Genomic DNA, 26430 nt, shown 5'->3' on the forward strand with positions numbered 1-26430 from the left:
CCCTCTCCCTTCAGCCCTATTTAGCCTTTCCCCCACTTGCATGGGAAAGTTTTTCCAAGTGGCAGCTTTCTTAATCCATTTTCAGCAATTTCCAATCATTTAATTAATTTTCAGAATTAATTAATTCTGAAAATTAATTCAGCCCTTAATCCATACCCAGAAAATTGACCTTGCCCATCCAAAAATTAATTGGCTAAGCCATTTGCAACCCAAAGTGGTCCCATACATTAATTAACCCTCGGACATGCATTAATCCATTAATTAATGCCTAGGCCCTAGTGTCACCACTGACACTTAATGGCCAATAATGGTCCTAGGAACAAACTAACACCATAGTTCACCTAAGAGCCTAACAAGTATAACTTGTTACAACTTTTGCCTTTGACACCCATCTTTTTCACAGGGTCCTTGGGCCTTCAACTGTAAAAAAAGTAGCTTGCACCTCACATGTGCAACACATGTGCATCTTTTAATTGCACATTTGATTAATCCTTTAATCAAATGTCAATTAAACATAAGCAAAGCATCAAATTTTCACGTCCTTGTGACATCTAGCAAGTCTTGCAAAGGCGGATGGAATCAGCGATGGATTTTTTTTTTTTTAAGGACTTTGTAGTTTTGATAGATTTAACATTAAGTGAGGGTAATCTCATAAGGTTGTGGAACTCCATGGTAGTCCAATGTTTGTCCACCCATGTCGGGAGCTTGTGAAGCAAGCTGTGAGGCTCACTCCGACTCATTCCTCCAAGGATTTAGCATAGATGTGAAAAGTAGTGCGGAAGTAGTGTTCGAAGTCATCTTCTTTTCTGTTGTTCCTACTTCTTGTGTAGAGCTTTCTGATCAAGGCCTAGGTTTCTCTCAGAGAACTCGGCTCTAATACCATGTGAAGAAATACACTAACATTGAAACACAAATAACACCGTACAATAACGCACAGACTAATAAAAGAACACACTTAGGGTTAGGGTAACTGAAAGACAATGAACACAATGAATGAATGAAATGATATGACTATTGAATATACAATGCCCATACAGCAAACACACTGTAGTGAATGAATATTGTAACTCGAACTCCTATATCTCAAGAATCAGAGTAGAAATAATGAGCTAGAGAGTGTGTCGTACTCTAAACGGATCCTAAATTGCAGCAAGGCAGCCTCCGGATGTCGAACACCAGCAAACGCAACCAAGCAAGGCTAGTTCTGATGCAGACAGCGGTGCAAGAGAGAGAAATACTAAAAACACAGGTGAGAAAAGAAAAAGTTTAAAAACATTGGCTGCAGGAGACAGAAAACAGCAAACGCAGGCAGAGAGAGAGAGAGAGAGAGAGAGAGAGAGAGAGAGAGAGAGACTAAAACCGTAAAAAAAAACTAGTAGCAACAGTCAGCATGTTGAAATTTGCTCCGAACAAAGTGTGGTAGGCTGGAAACAAGCGCCAAACTGTTGTACACAGCAATGGTCATCTTGGACCATGATATCCTAGCTGAAATGCATGAAATTTGCAAAAACGAGATTAACGCTGAATGAAGGGCAGCATACCTATTTATAGAAAGTTTGGGCCCTCCCAAGTGGCTTTCTACTTATGGGATACTGACACTCTCTAGAAACGTGTTTCTTTATAAATAAACTAGGTTTTTTCCTTAATTAAGCATGTTTTGGTGTTGTTTAAGTGAAGCTAATGCATTTTTAGCTCAATGGCAGGGGAACGAGAGGATGAGAAGGATTGGCTAATTACGAAGGATCAATGATGGATAATGAGATAAGAGGGCAAGTTGCCTATATATAGGCAAACTAGGGCCAAAAGTGACCAAACCCTAAATAGGGCACCCAGGATCTAAAGTGTCAAACACATAAAATGACAGACAAATACCATATCAGAGCTCCTAATGTCCTTGTTTGACTCAAGTTAAGGCTCACATGCAAGATATGACCACACAAGACACACGATAGCTAACACCTCTTCTCAGATTCTGGTTGTGGGGAAAGACCAAAGGAGGTGTAGATCTGAGGGTGGCAAAAAGATTGCCAATGCCAATGAATCACTCGATGAAGAATGCCAACCAAGGAGTAAGACCCCCTCTCCATATAAAATTGCGATCAAATAGAATACTACCAAAGGCCAATGGAAACAAAGAGGCCTCAAACAGATCACTCCTAAGAATTCCAATCGGGAATGGATGAGCCAAGCCTCAAACCCAACTATGAGACGATAGCAAGGAACTATCGAAGGCACCATAAGCTGCATAGAAACAACAAGGACAAAAGGCTAAGAGGCAAGGGATGGTGGCTAAATGACAAAGAAAAGAGGTAGCTGTATAATGGAAAAGCCCAAAGTAGACTGGAAGCCTTGAAGAAACTCCTCATATTCTTGGAAAGCCCCCTCTGAAGAAATAGAAAGGGCTAGGAAATCCATAGCCACATCACTAATATCGTCCCTCTCTAAAAGGGATGGAAGGTACCACGGAACCACCAAAGGAGATGGTGGGGGGTGGGATGGAACCTGTGGAATAAATGGTGCACAATAGGGAAGAAGTGTAGCAATAGAAAATTGCCTTAGAGGACCCTGCACAATGAAAGGGGAATGGAGCATAGATAGCACCCTCTCCTATCAACCTTTCACAAAAGTGGCTCCTGTAGAAGAATCCTCAACAAAGACGGCCAGCCCAATGAAGACAACGCAAGTCTTGAGTCTATGAAGGCCATGAACTGAGAGAAGAGAGAAGTTGTGATGAAGAAGCGGTAGACGAAGGCTCCAATGTAGATCCACCCTTCGCTCCTAGACAAAGGTAAGGATATATCCTCTAGCACTTCTCCTCAAGGTGTGAGGTTTTCCCACTATGAGGACATATGAGATATCCTCTACTCTTCACCCAAAATCTGGATCAAAGTCGAAAAATGACTCCAACTTCTTCCTCTTCCCTATCTTCTACTTGACTTATCCTATACCTAACGATAAAGTGGCAGAAGCACAGCCATGTGCACAAGCTCCCCAAGAATCTGTCTCACTATAACGCGTGTCCTAACCTATCTTACATACTCTCTATATTCAATTAACTAGGGAAAAAAAGGTTAAACGTAACATGGAGCTCTTTTCCTTCTCAAAAAAGTAGTTTTTACTATGATTATTTTAAGTATATATAATGATTGCATTAACTAGTTATTTAAAAACCATATCTACAAATTAAATGCTTCATTTTTATTAAAGGTAGATGCCCCATTGTTGGTCGATGGAGTAAGGTTCCATGCAGTGAGATACAACATGGAAAACATCATAGCAACATGGGACCAAGGACAGGGAATGGGGATGGGATGGGGACCTAAAAACTTACATGTTTTGGCATGGGCAAAGAAGATAGGCCCCAAGGAGCTTGGCGTCGATGGTAGGCCAAGGCGGTCCCAAGAATTGGACTTTGGCCAAAGATAACAAGCAATCTAAAGAACTTGGAAGTCGGAAGTCGGTGGAGATGGTAAGAAACCAGTTATTGGCGTTGGGCAGAGTTGCCAAATGGGGGCAATGGCAGGGAGCCTGCAGCTAGTCAGCGATGGCAGGTCCTTAGTTAAGTAGAGTAAGGAGGCATGATGCATCACTATCAGAAGCAATGTTGGTAGATGCGGAAAGGTGAAATGCAATACGGCCCAAGTGTGTGTGTCGGGTCTTGTCACATGGCAACATCCTTCAACTTTGTCATGTGGTCATAGGTTCACTGATGGAAAACATAGGAAAGACCATTTACTGGGATATTTCATCTTTATGCATACATGATATTATTTGCCTGGATTTTATGAAGACTACAAGTCATATGAATGACTATCTACACAAAGAATTTAACCATATACGGGACATTATTTGTCCCAGTTGCATGAAAATTTTAACCAACCACACACGGGATATTAATGTCTGGATTTTATGAAGTGAGATGCAATTCCAACACAACTGGAAGACTTAACAGGTGCCTTACATGCCAGGAAAGAGAGAGAGTCTTTGCCAAGTTCAAACCTAGAATATATCAAGAAAGAGAAGAGTATTTGGTCAAGTGATTAATGGATCACTTTACATAGGCTTGAAGGGAGTGCTTTTCATGCTTTTAGAATATGCATATTGGCATGGACTGATCTGGGAGAAAAAAGCGCTGATCTCTTGGTGCCATCAAGCTACCCACAACTGCAAGGAAGAGGGGAAGATGAAAAGCATAACAAGCTCTTGAGTTTGGAAGGCAAAGAGAAAGTATAAAACACAAGTTTTTGTGTTGGAAAAGCATGGAGAGATCATGTATCTAATAAGTATGGAAGGATGAGCGAAGGCCTGGTCTGTTTTGGAACTGATCTAAGTGATGATTTACTGCTGAATACTCTCCAGAACAGGGCAGCATTGCTGTAATTTGCTTTCACTACAGTTTAATGCTCATAGAAAGCTTGTTTAAAGAATCACGGACTGTTTTGATGTCTACATATTGTATGCTGTCATAAAGGTTTGTGCAGGGATTTGAAGTGATTTTATGTGCTGAATTCACTCCAGAACAAGGCAGATTGAAAGTACAGGGGCTGTTCTACTTCAAGACTGTTCTAAGGTTAGATTTTTATACATAGAAGCATTGTTTCCTATTTACATACATCCTCCTTGTTGATTATGGATTCTGGGAAGTGTTATGTTGTAACCATGATGAAAAATGGTATGCATACACAATGTACATGTTCGGACTATGAATTTTGAAAACTCTTATTTCTTTGAACCATAGACCTTGAATCTCTAAAATATACCTATCCCTCCCTTCTCTGTACCCCGCAGATACTTCCCCGACTTTCTGCTTAGGGACTCTTCTGTCTTTTGGCAATACACACCTCCCATAAGTCCCCCTCGTCCCATAACATCTTGAGCCACGTCCCCTTTTTGTGGCTGGTCAAAAAGGGACGGATCAAGTTCAGGACGCGAGGGACAGGGGTTCAGGACATACAGATACAAGGGGCGAGCCTCGGACCCCCATCCCCCATTGCTATGGAAAACACCCTACTTTTGAGATTCATATGGTGAGTTTGATGCTTGTTTCCTAAGAATGTAGAAACCCGCGCATCTGCTTAAACTTTTGCTAAATGGCAGAAGTTTAGTGGTTGTTTTGATCCCTTGATCCATTTTATGGATGATAGCCAGTATTGATATCTTTTTATAGGAAAATTTTTTAAAATGGCTGTAAAAGTCCTCTTGGCAGGTCAACAACACAAAGCATGGAATGTGATGGCGTTGCATAAGATAGTCATTTCAAAACATTTAAATGACGGTTTAAAATGCCCCATAGGCATGCACTCTAAGCACAAATTATTCCTTTTGTTATATAAACCTGGCCATAAACAGTTAGCCCTTTTCACAAGAAAATCAACTGCCATAACTATCAGCAAAAAATGGAAACAGAAACTGCCATTAAAAAGGTGGAATTTCGGGGTGTTTCCACTAAGTATGCTTTGGAGTCACCCAAAGATGCATATCTACAGTGACCACTTTATCTGATTCACTATAGAAATTATTAGGGCTCAATGCTCATTCAGATGATGCAGCACCTATGTACCCACATTTTCATACTATGTTCCCAGCACCTAAGCCCTTAGCCAGCTCCACGAGTTATCACACAATGAAAATTACGGATGGTCTCGTTTAACAGATGCAACACATAAGCATATAATTTGAGATCCCATGAAATTCCCCTACTTCATGGAAAGGATTTGGACCACTTACCCACACCAGTTGGCGTTTTTACAAAGAAAGGGAATCTACAGCTCTTGGTTGGAATTGCTTCAGCCCTTGTGCTCAAGACCTAGACACCATCAATGATTGTGTTTGCTGCTTGTAATCTATAGGTACAGTCCAACAGTCTGTTCTGATTTGTAGCAGTCTCTATTTTCATCTCAGACACTACTTACTGCTGCTCAGAAGTAAGGTTTATACCTAATGTGGCATGTCCCAATATTCTAAACTCACATAAGAGATCTACATGCTCTGGCCCTCCCTAGATTTGAATCCATAAACAGATGACTTCATATCTAATCTCTACAATCTATAAGTACATGCTTTCTTCAATCTTTCCTTGATCAACGAGTGTCAGACTCCTAAGCTTTTGATAGGAGAGGACCAGCCACCGCTGCAGGTGTGCTTGCCCTTCCAAACACAGAAGATGACCCTAAGATTTGTATTCTAGACTTCTTCTCCTTAGCTGTACAGCATAGACCTACAAAGTCATCAACTTAAGGGATGAGTTCATACAAATGGATGGTCTGTTGTAATCCTCTCATAATGGCTCCAAATCATATTCATTTGACCTTGAGACTGGGGGCTAAGAAGCATCATCACTACCCCAAAATACGAACAGAGTAAGGTGTTAAGAAATAGTACTAGCAAGTCATCGTGTAAGTGAACAATCACTGTCTTGAGTACATTGGCCATTTTTACTGACTACATCACATCTTAACTCCAATGTGGTTCTTTGCGTTTTGCTGGCTTTTATATGCTCTGTGAAAGTTAAGAGTTCCTAGCATTTCCCAGCAATTTACATAGAAAAAATTTATCAAGATTGCTTTAGCTTAAGCTCGATAGGAAAAATAAAGTAGCTCAAATACCTATCTGTATTCAGTGTTCTGAAGAGTACACGTTCCACTCCACGAGGAATATGAAGTCCCTCCATTGCTTGAGCTTTAAGTACACAAACACCAAAAAAACATGTTAATAATTTACAAAACTTCTCTTCCTCCCTCTCTCACTCACCATAAAAGCTTGTGGGCTGCGACATTGGCACTTACATGCAGCAGATAACTGTGAAAAAAGAACAGGGAAGACCAGGATGCAAGGGCCCCCCATTCCAAGAACAAGGAGGAAAAATCAGATAAAACAACTATACATAGACACTCCAAAAGGATCACTTTAAGACCATATTACACTAGTAAAGGGTAAAGGGAAAATTGATAGTTTACTATTTTAGTTGAAAGAAAGACAGTATGTGCATGGGCTGAAACAATTGTTCAGGAAAAAAATTGGATCCAAAACTGCCAAAGATTTTTGCCTTGCTTACCCATACCCTAACTGCCTATTTGCTACAATAGGAACATTACCATATTTTGGTAGAAATGTGTGAACAAACTTAGAACCACTATGGCACTTTCTTTCAACCTCTAGGAGGTTTTTTTTCCCGGCCTTGTATGTATGCCTATTTATTTTTAGGGCATACTTAGTCTTGCAAATCTTCTCTATTGATATTACTCAATACACTTGGTGCTGTGCTCTCTTAAGCTTCTTCTTCTCCAAGCCGTGTGTATGCATTCCTACAACCCTAAATCCAACAATTGGTATCAGAGTAGGCTTTGACCTCTTGGGCAAAGTCATCAAACACCCCCTACTTGATTTCCTCCAACTGGGACAAAATTTGATGAGTGAACAATCGACAAATACCACGAGAGAACCAGTGGGGCTCAACATCATCAATTTTCTTATTCAAGCTCGTTTCAGCCTCCATTTGCACTACTACCAATACTATGCAAGCTATTTTGTCCTTTGGTGCAAAATTTTCTATGACGACCTTTTTTGCACGTAAGAACCCTTGCAGTCTACTTTGTGTTGTGCTATATAACACAAATTGGGTTTGTGTTATATAGCTCTATACATACAACTTTTGCGTGCAATCAATGGACATAGCTGACAACAATTATGTATTTTGTATTTTGATTGTTGAGGACAAGTTGGATAGAACCAACTACCTATTGTGCAATTATATAACACATCGCATATTACTTGTAAAATGGCTCTCCAACACTCTGCATGAAATTGAAGTACATCCTAGTGGTGTTTTGGAAGCTACAAGTGCAACAGAATCAAGTGTTATTGAGGATATTGCAAATTCTAGTTCTCCAATTAATACTAGGGCACCATCTCCACCTAGTCTTGAACAATTTCATTGGGATGGAAGAGATGCATAGACTTATGCTTGGATTGCATTATTTGTTAAACATACCATGATCCCACATTCACTCATGCAAGACAACTAAAGATGCTTGGGAGGTACTACACATTTGTATCAAGGAATAAATGAGACCCATGTTGCTTATGCAAGGATGAAAAATATGGATGAAGGTGACTCTATAGACAGTTTTCACACAAAGATCAAAGATCTTATTGAGATATTTTGCCAAATTGTTACTTCTGTAGACTATCCACGTTTGTCTTCCTAATTATTATCAAAACGTTACATCTGCTCTCCATCTAATGTGATGACAGGCAATCCAAATGCTTTGTCATTTGATGAGGTGTTTTCTATTTTGCTACAAAAAGAACAATCTGGGCAAAGCAAGTCCATTATGCATATATTGCAAATCAAGCTTTTATAGCTAGTTTAAAACATATAGAAAAAGCTACATTTCCCGCAAGTAGAAATCTATAAATGTTGTTCGAACAAAGAAGCTTATAAGGATGAGAAGAAAAATGAGAGTAAAATCTATTGTAGGTATTTTAAGGCAAAAGATGATGTCATTAAGAGCTGTAAAACTAGCTCCAAAAGAGGCTAAGAAGAAAGAGGCTAGTATAACTATTGTAGATGCCTCTCCTTCTAAATTAGAATCTACAAACATTGTGCAGGATAGAGTAAGCATCCAATGTGCAATGCAATTATGACCCTTCTTTATACAATTCTTACTATCTATTGTGGACTTGGATGTGTGGTACTTGGACAGCGGTACCACCTACTCAATGCAATTTGTTCACTTCTCTTGAGTTTGCCCCTAAGGGCAGTACTGTAACGTGTCAATAACTCCTCGTCCTATTAAAGAAGTTTGCAAAATTGTATTGATGATGATGTTAATGGCAATACTTTCACATTTACAAATGCTTTGTATATACCAAATAATGGTAAATATGTAGAAGACATGGCATGTTCAGTTGCATATTCGCAGGCCATTTCACATGTAAAACTTTGGCATGCATACTTTGGTCATTTGTATTTTACTAGTTCGTTGCACTTACAAAAATGTAACATGGTCTCTTCATTGCCTACTTTTGAGGCACCTGCAAAACAAATTTGTGAGGACTACATATTGGGTAAAATGCAATGTTTTTCCTTTCCAAAAAATAGTTTTGTAAGAGCTGTTCACAAACTATAGCTTGTACATTGTGATGTTTGTGGTTCAATGCAAACACTGTTTTTTAGCAACTACCTATATTTTATACTTTTATTGACAGTAGTGATGTTTTTAGTCTATGGAAAAAAACTTCCCGTCATTGCTAAAAATGTTGCCCAAGTACAATTGCTAAAAATCCATGTAAAAATTCATTGCCCATTGATTTTCTCTTTCAAACAACACCAAAATAGTAAATTACCAAAAGTTTCATTAAGCAAGAAGCAGTTCTAAAGAGTTCCTGTGTCCCACATGCAAATTCCTAATTTGGGAGAATCCTTCCACATCTATAAATAGACAAGCTGCCCACCATTCAGCCCTATCCTTGTCTTGCAAGTTTCAACCCATCGGCCATCTTCCACTTGTTGTCCAATCTCCAACAATTGTTGCTACATGGTCTACGATATTGCCTAGCCTTCTACTATTGCCAGTGATCAGCTGCCCATCATCTTCATCATGCCTTTTTTTTTTTTTTTTTGTAACTTTTCTTCGTCAGCTTCTTGCTTTGACTAGTGGTTACTACATTCAGGATCTATCTCCAATGGACAATACACATTGACATCTCCCTCGGTCCACTCCCACAGGCCATGAGACCCGCCGACTTTTAGACAGCTCTACCCTTGAGCATCTTGTACATCCTTTCCTTCATTTTCAACATCCATTCATTCACTTCAGAGTTCTCTCTCTTCTCTATTTGTGTTTTGTGTTTTGTATGTTGTGTTTAGGGTTTGAGTTTTGCATGGCACTGTCTGAGTCTTTGTGTTTCAATCGTGGTCATACTTTCTGTGTTTTAGTCGTGGTCGTACTTTTTGTGTTTCCTCAATGCAAACTCTAGCATATCTTCACACCACTGCCAAGTCCAACTATACCATCGCACTACATTCTTATATGCCGGCACCCAACTATGCCCGCCCCGATACTAGCCTGTCTGCTCAAAAGCATTGCCTAGTAGCACTACCAAGCACTATGCATGCCCCGCCGATCACTGCTTTGCTACCTAAGCTATTGTTTCTGCCCATTCAGTTGCTGCAACACCAACGCTGCCCTAGTTCACCATCCTCCCTAACACCTCCAATCAACACACTTATCCTCAACTAGTCCGAAACTACTTGCAACCCCCTCTTCAACCTTGAGTGCGCCCATCTAAACCATAGCAATTAACAACACTCTGAAAGTCACTAGCATGCTTCCCAAGGCAATGAAGACACCTAAAAATTTAGGGATTTTGCTCGATCAGAGCTCCCATGTGCAAATCTTCACCGAAATACCCAATCTTGCACGATTTCCTTGAAAATGGTGCAAGAAACTTGGGGCTTTTCTGATTTTTGGGTTCGACATGCATCCCAAGGCAAATCGAAGTTGTTGATTACTAACTGTGTGCATTCTGAGGCGACGTTCAAATTTTCAGGCTATTAGTTTAAAGTTCTTTACTTTCTTCAAACACCTCAGCATGGTGCTAGAGGACAGCCAGCTGCCCCTACTGCTACCCTTGCTCCTCCTACAATAGATCAAAGGTGATGGGATTCAAAGGATGCACATGCTTTGCCATTGATTGCCTTGTCACTCAAGGGGCCTATTATACCTTATATTCAGTCATATAGGACCTCTAAAGCAACTTGGGATGCCTTGGAAAGAATGTTTGCAGCCCGTGAGGAGAATCGGCTATTGCGCATATGGATGAGGGTGATAGCACGACTGATCACCTTACTTAAAAGACTTATGTGAGCAATAGCTGAATATTGATGAGGCTATTTTGGATGTAGAGATAGTAAATATCACTCTGAATTCACTTCTAGAGTCTTACATTGGGCTCCACACCTCAGTGAATTTTTCTTTTCTTTTCTTTTTTGCAAGGGAAGCATGTATTTCTTGTGTGGTCATCTCTTGCCTGTGAGCCTAAGTCTGAGTCAAACAAGGACATTAGGAGCTCTAACATTGTATTTGTCTATCATTTTATTTGTTTGACACACTTTAGATGGAGGGCACATTAGTGCATTTATTTTGGGCACTTTTGTCCATATTTAGGGTTTTGCCACTTTTTGTCTATATATAAGCGGCTTGCCCTCCCACTTTCATTATCCATCATTGATCCTTCATGATCAACCAACCCTCCTTGTTCTCTCATCCCCCTACTACTGTCTAGCACCCACACTAACGCATAGAGCTGCCCGTTGGGGCTGACCATTGCAGCCTTGTACCTTCAACCATTGCAGTCACATTGTTTCTTCTCTCTCCTGCATCCTGTCTTCTTGTCTCCTTCTCTCTATGTTCACTTTCCTCATTCCATTGCACACTCTCACATGGTATCAAAGCCATGAGTGGGAGCCAGAGATCTTGAAGAGAAGCGTGCTGTCCACGACAAAACTTGACAAGCGTCATCTTCACGTGCTACAAACCTTGCATTTGGAGTCAAACACAGCATAGTGGCTTGTTTCCAGCTCTTCTAGGCTGTATTTACTAGAGCAAATATGCGTTTTGACATAGGCAGCCATCATTCAAGCGGGGTGGCATTGTTCCTGCATCCGTGCAACTTCCTACAAGCTGGGTGGCAACTCTTCACTTTGGGCGGCACCTTTACTGTGCGCACCACCTTTTCATGAAGGCAGCCCATATATCTTTGTGTTTTGTGCAAACAGGTCATCATACCTCCTAGTGGCACCTTTGCAGGCTAGGCGGCATGTTTTCAAGTGAACAAACTCATCTATTTGCTCCATTTCATCCTAGGTGGTCTTTTGTGACCTAGGCGACTTGTTCTAAGTGCTAGGTGGCCTCTTTGTCAAGCCTAAAGCAAGGTAGCTCTCTGTTTATTGCACACATAGCACTTTCCAGCACTCCTGGCCTCTTACTAGCCCCTAGATTGGATGTGTTTACAAGTTGCACACCTGTATTCCATCTGTGTTTACTGCTACCTCTCTCTGCTCAGCATCGAGTCATCTCTCTCACCCCGAATACTCCCCGTCTACACTACCACAGATACATCTTTTTTCGACCTGCTGATTGACGAACCCCATACAGGTGAAAAACATCCCAATGGCAACATCTTCTTTGTTTTCTTGCAAGTACTTTATTGAAAGACGTCTATGGCCAATATGTATGCTATGGGGGATCGTGTGACTCGGGCCGATTCAAACCCACCACCATCCTATCTCTCTTTCCTTTTATATTCTTCTAGGGCTTCCAATTCCTAATTGATATTGATGGCATCTCTTCAGCAAGTGGTCCTACCCTCTCTTCCCACATCGCAAAAGCTGGATGGGCAAAATCTGATGTATTCATGCACTTTAAATATTTGGTAGCTAAGCTTGAGGCTGAATCTAGTTTAAAAGTGCAGACACTTCACACGGAAAGGGGGGTGGGGGGGACATCTATCTTATGCTTTTGAGACATTTTTCTTGAAACGTGTATCACGCATCAAGCCACTATGAGGATGATGTCACAGAGACGTAAAATTTTGAGATGCTTTAAGCTCGCTCGTAACATTTGATTAAGTTAATCATCAAATGTGGAAGGTTGTTCAAGCACATGTGATACACATGGTAGATATTCCATAGTATCAGGCCAAGGACACTGAGGAAGTAGTGCATGTCAAAGGCAAAAGTTGTGATAAGTTATGTTGGATGGGTCTTGTTGGTCAATTGGAATCAAATTCGACCCTAAGGCAATGGTTTAGTCGATAAGTGCCACCAATGGCACTAGGGACTAGCATTAATTAATTAATAACACTGTAAGGGTCAATAGAGATTGGGAACCACTCCAAGTTGCAAATGGCCTGGCCAATTGAATTATGGATGAGCATAATTAATTTTGGGCAGGGTCAAAAGAGCTGAATTTAATTATTAGAATCATTTAATTCAGAAATTTAATAAAATGGTTGGATAATGCTGGAAAATGGAATTAGAAGGTTGCCACTTGGCAAAAATATCCATGTAAAACTTAAAAAACGTTCTCGAAGGCTAGAGAGGGAGTTTAATTCATTGAGGCTAAGAAAAAGAGAGAGAGTAGGCTATTGGCCTGAGTTTTCTACTATGGAGGACCTTTTGAAGGCTAGAGCAGGAAGAATCAAGCCACATGATGCAAGTGACAGCAATATTGAGAGCTTCAGGAGCTGGCGACAATTGATTGGGGCAGGCAACAGTAGTTTGAGGCCTGCTAGCAGCTGGCGACAGAATTAAATGTTATCTAGCACAAACAACAATCAGATTTCAAGCCTTTCTCATGTGAAAATCAGGAATCTCTCTCTTCTAGCATTCTCTCACCTTCTCCACCTTGTGCTCAATCATTCATAGCATTTCTCGACCTTTTGGATCAGATTTCAGTCAAATTTGGTGAACAGCAAAGAGATCTCTGCTGTTAACCATAAATTTTTGCAAAGATTAGGGTTTGACAACCACCTTGAGACCCGTGCCAATTGGTGACCGCATCGTATACTAAATTCAGCACCTGAAATTTGTATAATTGTCAAGGAATTCAAATGCCAGTCCATTCATTGTAAATTGGGGCAGCATTTGTTGGTGGTTCCATTTGTACAAGTCCTCGGTGAAAAAAGAAGGGGCAATTGGACCAAATTGATTGTTGATTATTGCTATAGCAAGGGGACTTTGAAGCAGCAAAGGAGATTGTGAATCTCAACTTGTACTCATTCCATTAGCAATCAAGTTAAAGAAATACCGAAAGGGGCACCAATTTTGGGGCCAACAAGGTGTCCAATGTCCAAGATTATTAAGGTAATTTGTGCATTTCAAGTTATGTTCATTTGCTGATTGCTATAATTAAGTGCTTAATCAAGAAATTACCACCTTTCCAAGAAGGCTAGTGTCACCGTTCCATTGTTGGGATACCACTCAATCCCTTGATTTGGTGGGCCCAAGGCACTTGATTACAAGCCAAAGCTTTGTGCTAGTGCTGATTTTTACTCTCAGCTGAGAAATTACAGAAATATATATTCATAATCAAGTAGCAATGATGCCTCTCAGTATAAATATTCACATGGGAATGAAGGAAACACAATGCCTGATCTTGGATAAGGCTCAAACCATGGACAACAAGCTGAAAATGTTGTTGTTGGGCAATACGCAAGGCCTTTAAGGCATAATAAGGCTGATGACCAATAAAGTGAAGAGGAATTTGATGAATTGTTCAAGAATCGGATGAGGACAGTAGCAAATCTCTTTTCTGAATCAACAAAGGATATTCAATTTACCCGATTTTTGAATATTCAAGGAGGACAACAAAGGTAAAAAGAAGAAAACATCTTCTACACGTTCGGTACTACAGCGTGTACCGAAGGTAATGCCAAAGCCTTCATTTGAAACTCCCAAAGATGCTAATGAAGCAAAACAATTGAAACCTACGAGGCAAGAAATGCAAATGCAAGGCCATCATGGAAGTGCCAATCCAATGGATTTTGGACAGCCAGGCATGCATGCTATGACGGGGCAGCCGGGATACATTGATGGAAGCACAATTTTTCATGTTATAGTTGGATAGAGACCACATATAGGAATGTATGGCACAAATCCCTATGGTATGCAACAACCAATGCATAGTGTGCAAGGCCCCGTGTATTCGGATATGGTTGGAAATGTGCAAAACCCTATGTATGGCAGCATGGGAGACAAGTCCGGAAGTCCTACCCTTGAGGTGCCCTAAGCGTGAAGTGGAGGATGGGGCTAGATAAAAAATCCTAGGTGCAGTGATTATGGCACTCGAATGATTTCAAGGACTTAGTCTTTTCCTTTTCTTTCTTTTTCTTTCTTTTTTTCTTTTCTTTCATTTTTCTTTTATTTTTCTTTTTCTTTTTCTTTTTGATAGATAAACACAATCTTCATCATAGATACAAGGATGCTCTTAGGCTATACCCTGGTCCTCTTCTCATGATGCATTAAGGGGTGGCCTAAGGGATTTTCTCAAAAAGACACGGCTTTACATATAGCTCTTGAGATTAGCCCTGACCTTTAGAGGTGTGGTTGACAAAAAGGGGTGTCCAAAACCTCGTAAACCGGCTATCGTTCATGTCTTCGAGTATCTTCGTACAAAAAGAGAGTAACAGCATAGCCCTCATCATTAGCTAGGTCATGGCACAACTATCTATTCCTAGGTTGATATCAAAAAAGAGTGGAGGGAGGTGGGCCTCCTCGGCGGCTGGCTTTTGCTTTAGTAGAAACCTAATAGTCCTAAGATAATAACAAGTTGTGATGAAAGCGAAGTCTGGACAGGATGGGAAATCCTCAAGGAAGCGTGTGATTGACAGACAGATGTCTCCTGCCTTAAAGGTTAGGCACTCCTCGAGATTCACTGCATTGGTATTGTAGATCTTAGGAAAGTCATACCTACCAAGCTCCTCCCTATTGTAATCCACTCCGTACCTGTGAGGATAGGGCATGTAGATAGGATCATTTCTTTCTTTAGGGAGTGTGCCACAAAATGCCATCCATGCATCAAGGTTTGTATCCCAAATCCTTCTCCACCACTTGGGTTGTGCTTCATAGCCTTGGACCGACCATCTTGGGCTAGATGTCATTTTGCAACACACTACCCTTCGAGAGGAACAACCCCACATACATGCCATATTCGAGAAGGGTAGGGGTGGACTTCAACGCTCACATCCACAGAAAATATGATTTTCCGAAAGTATACAATGTAAATGCCACCAAGCCGAAGAACGCCCTAACCTTCATCGAGAATGACTTACCTGACTCAATCGCCTATTTTCTCAATGAATTCACTTTTTGCCCGGATCGTGTCTTCATTACTACTTTAACTATCTTATATTACTTAGGGTACTAAGTTGTTGGCCATTTGAATTATGTTGTCCACTACTTCCATTGGTAGGACTCAGTCCAGGGCCCGTGGGTACAAGAATGATAGCTCAAAGGGCCAGGTTTGGAGTTCTCCTTGCTCCCAAATACTCAGTTCCTAGGGCCACTTGATGGGATAGCAATCCTCGCTTGTGGCACGGACTCTCCAAGAAACTGTTGGGGTTGCGCTCTAGCTCTCTGTTGTGCTTGCTCCACCAATCCCCATCTTTTTCTCTTAGCTACAATGATGCACTCAAGTATTTGGCTGCCTTCTGGATCTTCCTACAGCACATTTGGCAATGGTGGGCTAAGCTCTCGGGCATGTTGCTCTTCTTCTAGCTCCTACTTGAAGTCCAGCCCTTCCTCTGGCGGTTGCTCTTTTGGGGTCGAAGCTAGGGGTGGATGCGGCTGCTCTTGCTTTTCAAAACCTAGCTCCTTCAGCTCATTGGTGGCGAGGTCGACTTGCCTCAAATACTGGCATTGTTCTTTTCTCGTTAGGCCAATGCCGGTTGAAAGAGCACGCTCTTGCAAGCCGTACTTCAGGGCTCTGGTGGTCATCTCTAACTTCCTTCTCTCTCTCCACAAAATCCTTGTTGTCCACTTGCGTTACATGGAGCACTATGCTTAAGAAGGCTTCCCGTTGCGCATTTGAACTTGCTTTTGTGGCTTCAGTTCTCGCCTTTGCCAACACCCGCTCGCATTCTGCTATGGCCAAACGCTCAATAAGTCCTCGCACCCGTTCGAAGCTATATTCTTCCCACTATTTCGCTCTCTCTTCCAATTCCTCCTTGCCCTTCTCCGTGCTTTGAGACAGTATCATTACCACCTCCTATTGTTCATTCCATACTTCCAGTATGTGTGTTTTTTCCTTGTTCCGGTGGTTCGGCTGCTCCTCGGCTAGCTTCTGAGCTTATTGCGCCACTGTGAGTTGCATGGAAGTTTCTGACAACCTTTTAGATAGATCTTCCTTCTTCTATGCATGGGCTTCTTGCCTTTTCTCATGCCGCTATCTTTCAGATTCAGCCATGGTTTTTATATCTTCCACCTCTTGCTCTAGGTTCTCTAGCTCTTCCTGCAGCCCTTAGGTTGCTTCTTCGATGGCTTCTTCTTCTCTTTCTCCAAGCATTTGATTCCCTTTCTAGTCTCTCCTATTCCTCCAATTCTAGGGCAGTCCTCTTCTTCAAGTTTTCTATTTCTTCTTGATCTCTTCATGCCCTCTCTTCTCTTGTTGCCTCTAGCTCCTCCATGGCATCCAGGACGTTTTTCATATCTCATTGCAACTCATCATACAGCTTAGTTAGCTCCTCGATGCGTTGTTGCATCCTCACCTAGTCTTGTGTCTCTTCACCTAGTTTTGCTTCCCAACTTGCTTCTGCCTCTTCCTTAGCTTTGAGCTGCTCTTTTAGCTCTCGGATTTCTCGTTGATGCTTACCTGCCTAGCGGGTTGCTTCCAACTTGAGTGCTGCTGAGGCTTCTCTTTCAGTCTCCAACTCAGCTGCTGCCACTCTCTTCTCTTCCTTGGCCTTTTCTAGCTGCGCTAGAAGCTCTTTGATGTACTCATCATATGTTGTGGCCGTGGGTGTTGTGGGAGATGTAGTCGTAGAGGCCTGTAGCTTCTACCTCTTGGGATCTTGCCTTGACTCGGCGTCAGCTATGGCCGGTCTTTTAGCTCTTGCTGTGGGGACCCCACTCCTGAATCCCGAGCTATCTCCAGCATCTTCGTTACCAAAAACTGCATCATGGACATTAACTTGCTAGTGTCCATGGCAGTTGCAGTGTCTTAGGCTGTCAAGGTGGTCGTGGTGTGGAACATGAAGATTGATGGGAGGGGGTGCATTGGGGCCTTGCCCTTGCCTAATACTATCGAGACTGCTTCAACCTCTGAGGCCCTAGCGCTACTGCTTGCTCTCCTTCCCTCTGGGGACTCATGGTAACTAGCTCTTCTACGCTAAAAGTCTCCTCCACTGACCTGTGCATGGCCTCGGTCATGTCTTCATCTTTCTTTCTCCTCAACTCTTTCGCCTCTTCCTCTGCTTTTCTTTTTCTCTCTTCTTTAATTCTTCTCGACTCCTCTTCCACTCTCTTCAGCTCAGCTACTTCCTTCTCCCTTCTCTCCTCTTCGGCCCTCTTGGACTCTCTTTGGGCCCTCTTTAGTGACCCGTTCCTCCTTGGTCATTCTTTCTTTTGTTTCCTTCTGTGGCTTTGATGGGGTTTTCTTCTTTGGTGCCTTGGGCTCTCTCTGGCCAGACTGTGTATGTGACCTCCTTTTCAACAGCCAGTGTTGTGGCACTTGTTGAGAAACCCTTAACCCTTCACCCGCAGTTTGCGTTTTTGCGTTTAGGGTTTGCAGCCCCAAAAAGGGGCGCCATCCTAGACTGATTATGCCTATTTATAGGCCACATTCATTCCTTACGTCAGTCCGTCACCTCTTCTCTCCAGCCTCTCCACTACCCTCACACCCCTTCAGGAGGACATTGGGGTTTGTGGTTCGTGACTATCTTCATCATCTTCCTTGTGCTACGGCACCCTTGTTCCCTTGTATCACATTCACTCCATGATTCAAAACTTCATCATTCCATTCATTAGAGCTTCTTCTCTCTTCTCTTCTCTTCTCCATGTTTGCCGAGTTCACTCCGTGTTCCTCCCTGCAAACCCTACTGTCTCACGGGTACGTCATCTTTTGACAGCACTCTCAGTTTTGAGCGTGACCTTTACATCGGTTTTCTTTTTTCTTCGTCTACGGCTCTTCTTTCTGATTGAGGCTGCGTCTAAGTTGCTAGGCCTTGGCAGTGATATGCCGCCCTGCTTTGTCTGTGCTCGGGTCATGATATACAACAGGATGGGCATGGCCTCACCGTCGAGTGTTTCGACACCGAACAACCCCAATGGGACTAATGGCACGATTGCCAAGCTAGTGGATGGCTTCTGTCTAGGACAATCGGCAAAGAGGTGTGATTCTACACTCAACACATCTAAGATCAGCCTTTTCTCGATTGGCTTGTTCCCTTTTAGGGCAGCGTGAGGAGATATGTCCTGGGTGACCGCAAGTCCAACAAGAGATCAGCTTTTGGGTCTACCCTCCCAAGGCTCTGCCACTGCCTCTACCTCTACCTAGCGCCATCACTGGTACTGGTCGATAATCCTTGAGGATTGGATTGCCCTCTTTGTCGTACGAGACGTAAGGGTTTACATAGGGCTTGTCATCATTCGGCTCCTCCACATAATGGACTAAAGTGTCACTTGGCGGATGAATTACGAAAGGTCCAAGTGGCTAGGGTATGCCTGTGGGGTTTATCTCCATCCTAGAAATGGCCACTTTAGCATCATTAGGTACTGGGAGAGCCAACGGAGCTTCCCTCCCAAAGAAATTTGGCCGCCTATTCCCTAGGTAAGGCTGGTTGTAAAGTTATGAGTATGGGAGTCTCCTCGGCAACCTGCAATGCATGGCATCATGGCCGAACCTACCCAACTGGTGCATGGTCAAGAGCTAGGGTCCTGACACACAGCTCTTGCAGGTGGTTTCCACCACAATACATGCATTGGACGTGTGGGCACGTCGGTCTCCTCAACATCTCCTATAGTCTCACTAGCTCCATCTTCATTTCTGCTAGCTCTTGGCTCTGGTCAGTACTCTTTCCCTTATCCTTCCTACTTGGGACTGACCATTCACTGGATGTGGTTACTCTTTCTGAGGTTCTAAAGCTAGCCTCGTCTCGGTTAGAGTTCCTAGAGCTCCTCTTCTTGAGCTGGTCATCCACTCAAATGGCCTCTTCAAAGACCCTAGTCAGTACGTTCTCGCTGCAAGCTTGAGTTGCCTGCCAAGGCCTTGTAGAGTTCCTCACTTCGTATCCTGTTGATAAAGACCGTGGACATCGCTCTTTCCGAGGGTCGTTCAGTTGTCGAGATTCTCTTAAAGAAACTCCGCACATGGGTAACGTAGTCTTGTATGTTCTCCTTATCTTTCTGCTTTATGTTCATCAGCCGCATTTTCAGATTGTCCGAGTACCCAACCTCCAAGAATCTCTTAACAAAGAATCTCTTAACAAAGAGATTCTTGAGATTATTGAAATTATTGCGCTCTGTGGCGTCTAAGTTCGTGTACCAGGTCCTATCCGTATCATCTAGGCACAAACCAAAAGCTTGCAAGCACTAAGCGAGATCAATGAGACCATTGGCCTTGCAAACCTGCTCGAATTGCTCTACGAAGCTATATGGATCGTCGTTCAGCTGGTACTTGTCTAGCTGCTTAGCAACAACAGAGATTTTTGACAGGCTCTTGGAGCCCTCGTAGGCTGGTTGACTCCTAGCCCTGTGAGTAATGAGGTCGCAAGTGCTACTACGCTTTGCTCTACGGACATGTTATCTAATAGTCACTTCATGAGAAGCTTGCTCAACGTAAGGTCTCCTTCTAGCGCCCTCTCTCTCTCTCTCTCTACATCAGGTCCTATTTGATTTCTATTTGCTAAGGCTAACACTCGCTAGATCTCTCGCATTTCTACATTCTGTCGTAAGCTTCTAGCTTGATGTTCCTAATTGTATGCCACTATGCCTTGCAAAGCTTCCCGCGCTAGTTTTCTCTTCTCTTCAAGGTTCGCTATGATATCCTCAGATGGCCTACCGTGGTGGTCCATCCGGGTTTGCAAGTCGTATTTACTCACCATCTGTTGGATTTCATCCAGAAAATCCCCCAAATCGAGCTCTTCATTGCGTCTACGGTTTGTGTTGGTCTCTACTATATCTGCGGTCTCTTGTTCTACCAGGGTGTCGATGAGGTTGATTAAATCGGGTAGATTCTCTTTCCCAATGATGTTGGTCCTTGATGTATCTGACTCCTGTGTCATCTCTTCCTCTTGGCCCTGCCACTTGGGGTTCCCAATTACCCATCTAAGTTTCAGGGTCTTCTCTTACTGGTGGATTCGTTCAGCTTCTTTCTCTTACTGGTGGATTCGTTCAGCTTCTTAAGTCTGAGTGAGTTCCTTGTTCTTTACAAACAATCCTCAATTCACCGTCATTCTGTGTGTGTGTGTGTGCGCGCGCTTAGAGATATAGGGTTGCAACTTGTACCACATGCGTCTTAGCCCACTCACTGATCAGATTGGAGTAGAGAGGGATTATTATGATGGTTGGGATAGCATGGAAAGGCCATTGATCATGATGATAGCACACATGATTAGGAGTAAGCCCTCCATCCCACACCCCATTGTCAGAGCAGAGCTAGGGGGAACATCTATAGTTACAGAGACACTCTTCAGGGCAGTGACCTTTTGGCACAAACTATAGAAACTTCCACGCCATAGATACTCTAGATTAGCACTAACCTCATCTAGACAACTAGCAGCAGGAGGCGAGAAAAACTGTTGGTTTTCACAGATAGCTATTTGGATGAGCTACATGGTTTGGATACTAACCATCTTCCACCTTTGGATTATAGCCTTGGCTGCCCTACACTTTCTCTCAGCCAATCAAAGTTGAACCAGGTGTTTAGAGCTGATATCTTGAGGATTGAGACAGCAAGGACATGGATCCATCCACCACTCCCTCTAGGATCGAGGATAGAGTACTACAAGAGTCATTTCTTGTGTCTCTCTAATGATGGTTTCACTATTTGGCCAGCATATATGGACACCCATCTCTCCCATAGCGTACAGGTTGCTATCGCACAAATTCGCACCTCCTCACATAGGCTTCAGATTGAGACAAGCAGATGGACAAATACCCTAGCAGAGGATAGGACTTGCCAGCTTTGTGGCCGAGAGCCTAAGACGGAGGAGCACTACATATGCAGATGCACAGTATACTATGACATACGAGGATGGTACCACTTCCTCTTCCGTGATGGATTTGGACCCCTTCGTCACGTCATGGAGTACGAGGACCAGAGATACCTAGGTCTTTTTCTCCTGGACCTCGAGAGGCGCCAAACTGCACTACTGCGAGAAAGGAGGCCAGCTCACCAAAAGGGACACACACAAAGAGCAATGACAGACTACTTCTACATAGCCGACCCTACTAACACTACCAGCCTAGCAGAGACAAAGCCACCTTGCCAAACACCTTACAGGCCACACCATGGAGTCACATTGGATAGAGCCATTTTCTCTTGTCAAGCACCACGACCCCGTCTACCAAGACCACGTCCGAGGAGCCCATACCACAATCGGATTAGAGCCATTATCACGAGACACCGAAGATTCACCACTAGGCATATCAGTGAAGCAGCTAGGGACCGCATCATAGCTAAGATCATGTGGAGATCTTGAGATCAACTACAGCCCATAGTCTCCACCACACTTTTGTACATGGTTCTATCAAATCTCGTTCTCCTTTCCTTTCCTTTTCTTTCCTATCGATGGAACAGCATTACACATGGTTCAACCCTAGTACAGTCCCATCGTATAGTTATTTTCAGTATTTTGTTTCATAGGCTACCTGAAACCACTCTTCCTCCTCGGATAGGGTGATAAATCCCTAGTTACAACTTAATTACAGCAGCACACAATAAATGCAAAACTGAAATACAAATTTATCTACTGAATTAGATAATGCACACCCGATTAGCCCCAAAATTCACGCCCCTTTCGGTATTTCTTTAGCTTTATTGAAGAAAAAGTTGATTTACCATGGGATTCTCCCAATCCCTTTCGGTATTTCAACTCCCCTTGCTGTCCAAAGTGACTAGCAAGTCTTCAATCTATTTTGCCCCTTGATTCGGGCACTCAATTGGCCTTCACCCACTTCATAGACAATGAAAATGCCCCAAATTCAATGGCTGGCTAGTCTTCCACTTGAATTCAGCTGAAATTCACATTCAGTCTTGTTGAATCCAAGTCTTGGAGCTTCCAATTTCTGGCACGCTTGCCAAGGCTACTGCTAAACCCTATTTTCTGCTGTAAATTAGGGTTTACAGCAGATAAATTTGCAATTTCTCTGCCTCCAAGGGTCCAAATGCTGAGATCTTCAGAGCAAGGCTCTGAAATGGTTGGGAGATGAGAGGGAAAGCTGTAGAGAGAGAAAATTCAAAGTTTTGTCACCAAGAATGACTGAAAATCAGTCAAGTGCAGCTGCTGCCCTGCTACAACAGCATGTAGATGCAAAGAACTAAAGGAAATCAGTCATTTACTGTTACTGCCTTGCCTCGACAGCCTGTAGATGCTGTCTCCTGCTGTTGATTGGTCTTCTTTTGCCCCAGGCTGCCTCAGAAGGTCCTCCAATGGCTGCAAATTAGACCGGCAACCTCCCCTCGCTCTCTCTTGCAGGCTGAATTTATAAAAATGCCTCTCTCCAGCCTCTAAAGATGTTTTTCAATCTTGCATGGGCACTAAGTGAGGTTTCAAAAATACATGTCCTCATGATAACCCTCCCCCTTGAAATCCTTGCAATCGTCCTCGATTGCACTGCCAAATGCATCAAAAGCAAAGTACTACACTGGAATTTCCATAGGGCATCATAGTCAACACAACATTGCGCACTGCTGTTCAAGCATTCCTATGCCCAACATATGCTAAAAATTACCAACCAACATAACATAGCATAAGACTCACAAAGAATCGCAAAAGCATTGCCAGATTATCATGTGACATGTCCATTTCTCATGAGCTCAACTCATCTGGCAAAACCAACCCATAGCATAGCATAACCAAGCATAAACCATAGCTAAAACATCAATGGCATCATAACATATGTTGTTGTCCATGGAACTAGATGTAAACCATTCAAAACTGAGCATAATCTTATCATAAACTGATCACCTGCTGAATCTAAGAACTGATCACAAACTGCTGCAAATGTGACCCCAAACTGATCACAAACTCATTGCAAAAATTGACCAGCAATCAATGCAAAAACTGATGTACAATTGATCCAAAAAGTGACCATAAACAGTTCTCAAGCTGATCAAAAACTGAGTTGAAACTGATCAGAATTTTTGTCTCAAATTGAGGCAAAATTCATGCTAAATTGATCATAAGTTTATGCAAAAGTATAATTCCAGTGCCCGGGTGAAACTCATACTCATCTGCATACATCTCACAGTGACTAGTACACTAAGTAGTGATCTCATGGCAAACATATTGTCAATGCAATACCTTGGATGCATGCCGAATACATCCGAGATACACTATATATGAGAGCTGTCCATAACTGAAGGAGTGGAAGTGCTACCTCCCCCTTGAGCATCAGGCAATACTCTGGACCCTTGCTCTGCTGAACTTGACGAAGCCCGAACTAAAGTCCGCTCTAACTAAAAGGCATCTAGATAAAGCTGCAACAATTGAGGATGGTTTGTCAAGTCATCCTCTTCCATCCATTGGTAAATAATTCTAAATTTTCACCAAGTATCTCCTGAAAACTTTACCTTTGACCTTTGTTTCCTTATGTGCCAAAATCTGCTCAAGTAACAAAATCTCATCTAGCTCCTCAACCTCAAGTTGAATTTCAGCAAACATATCCTCTGGCACATCAGCATGAAAAGGCCTCAACAAACTGACATGCAAGGCATTGTGTATCTGCCAATGTGGAGGTAATTTCAGCCGATATGCCACATCGCTAATCTTCTCCAATACCTGGAAGGGCCCATAGTATCTCATACTCAACTTCGGATGCAATCTTTCTCTTCCTTTCATCTTTTTCAGCCGTGCCTTTTCAAAACGCAGCAATACATAATCATTCTCTGCAAACTACAAAGCACGTCTGTGTCAATCAGTTGTCCTCTTTTGCTTTTCTTGCGATCTCTGAAGTGTATATTTTATCTTTGCATAGGCTGCATCCAAGTTTTCCACATAACGATCAGCCTCAACCACCTCAAATGGAACTTTGCCCATAGAACTATGCACGGTATTGTTGTAAGAAAACTCAACCAAGGGCAAATATTGCTCCCACTGTGTCTTGTGGTCTGAAACATAGCACCTCAAAAGATCTAACACTATGGAATTTGCTTCCTCAAACTGACCATCTGTCTACGGATGGAAGGATGATGAGAATTTCAGCGTGGTATCCATATTCTCAAACAAGCCCTTCCAAAATAAACTAGTCATCCGAGCATCTCGATCACTAATGATCGACTCTGGCATACCATGATACTTAAGATGTGCTGCAAAAACAATCGTGCCATATGATCAACCCTTATTTTCTTCCTTACCAGAATGAAACGGGCTTGTTTGCCAAACCTGCAAATGATAGTCCATATCCCATCATTCCTTGAAGGTGTCTTAGGAAGCTCAAAAATAAAGTCCATTGCAATGCTCTGCCAAGGCCTATTTGGAATAGGCAAGGGCTGCAATAAACCCGCCATCTTTTTCCTATCGTACTTTACTTTCTAGCATATGATGCATGTCTTAACAAATTGTTATACATCATGCCTCAAAGCTGGCCAATAAAAGAAATGCTCCACTGTCTTGACCATGGCATCAATACCTCTGTGTCCTACATATGGAGAAACGTGACTTTCAGTGATAACTCTAGGCCTTAACTGCTTTGTGACACATAGTCGTCCATGCATCATCAGAAATCCATCTCTTAGCACAAAGTGTTCATGCCTTTGACCATTGTAAAGCGGATCATAAACATTAGCAAAGTCCGAATCAGCAACATATTGCTCTTTCATGGCATCTAACTCAGTGTGATAAACCATGCTAACGACTGAAATTTGTGGCTTACGTGATAGTGCATCAGCCACAACATTCTTTTTACCATCAATATGTACTATCTGAAAATGAAACATAGAGAGATTATTTGCACATCTCATATGCTTCTCTGCCTCAAAGTTTAATGATCTGTCTGCACTATAAAATCAACCCCCAACAAATAATGTTTCCACGTAGACAGTGCATGAACTACAGCCAAGAGCTTTTTCTCATAGATCTGCAAATTCTTTTCTGCACAATGGAGAATTCGGTTCTCATAAGCCACAACTCAACCGTTTTGCATAAGAACAACCCCAGTGTTGTTACCACATGCATCACATTGAACTATGAATAACTTCCTTAGATCGGGCAACACAAGCACAAGATCTGAAGTCATCTTTTCCTTCAACTTTTCAAACGCTGAAAATTCCATTGTTGTCCATCTAAATGGCACATCCTTCTTCTGCAAGGCATGCAGTGGAGATGCAATTTCAGCAAACCCGTGTACATACTTCCTGTAGTAAGAACATAAACCCAAGAAGCTGCAGATCTCATGCACATTCCTCGAAGGTAGCCATGATCGTATTGCTTCAACCTTTGCAAGGTCCATACAAATACCATCAACCGATACAATATGCCCCAAAAAGTGGATTTCATGCAAGAAGAATTCACTTTTCTTGTCATTGATAACCAGCCTATGGTAATACAATTCATTGAACACAATATCCAAGTGTTTTCTATGCTCCGCCTCGTTCTTTGAATAGACAATCATGTCATCAAAGAAAGTGCCCACAAATCCTCTATGTGGCCTAAAGATACAATCCATCATCCAACTAAAAGTGACAGGAGCATTCGTAAGTCCAAAAG

The 26430-nt window shown here is 42.4% G+C and overlaps 1 protein-coding gene across 2 annotated transcripts in view; it reads right to left on the reverse strand.

Moving 5' to 3' along the window:
• Positions 1-26430, reverse strand: part of LOC148019889 (cyclase-like protein 3) — an 86426-nt gene that overhangs the window by 36657 nt on the left and 23339 nt on the right. For both annotated transcript variants that reach the window (XM_087700083.1, XM_087700082.1), the window contains exon 3: positions 6606-6678. In XM_087700083.1, the coding sequence (XP_087556209.1) occupies positions 6606-6678 (73 nt within the window). The remainder of the gene's footprint in view (positions 1-6605; positions 6679-26430) is intronic.

Source organism: Lygodium microphyllum, chromosome 19, assembly GCF_053477565.2.
Source record: "Lygodium microphyllum isolate KBCC chromosome 19, Lygodium_microphyllum_v1.1.10, whole genome shotgun sequence".
Lineage (NCBI taxonomy): Eukaryota > Viridiplantae > Streptophyta > Polypodiopsida > Schizaeales > Lygodiaceae > Lygodium > Lygodium microphyllum.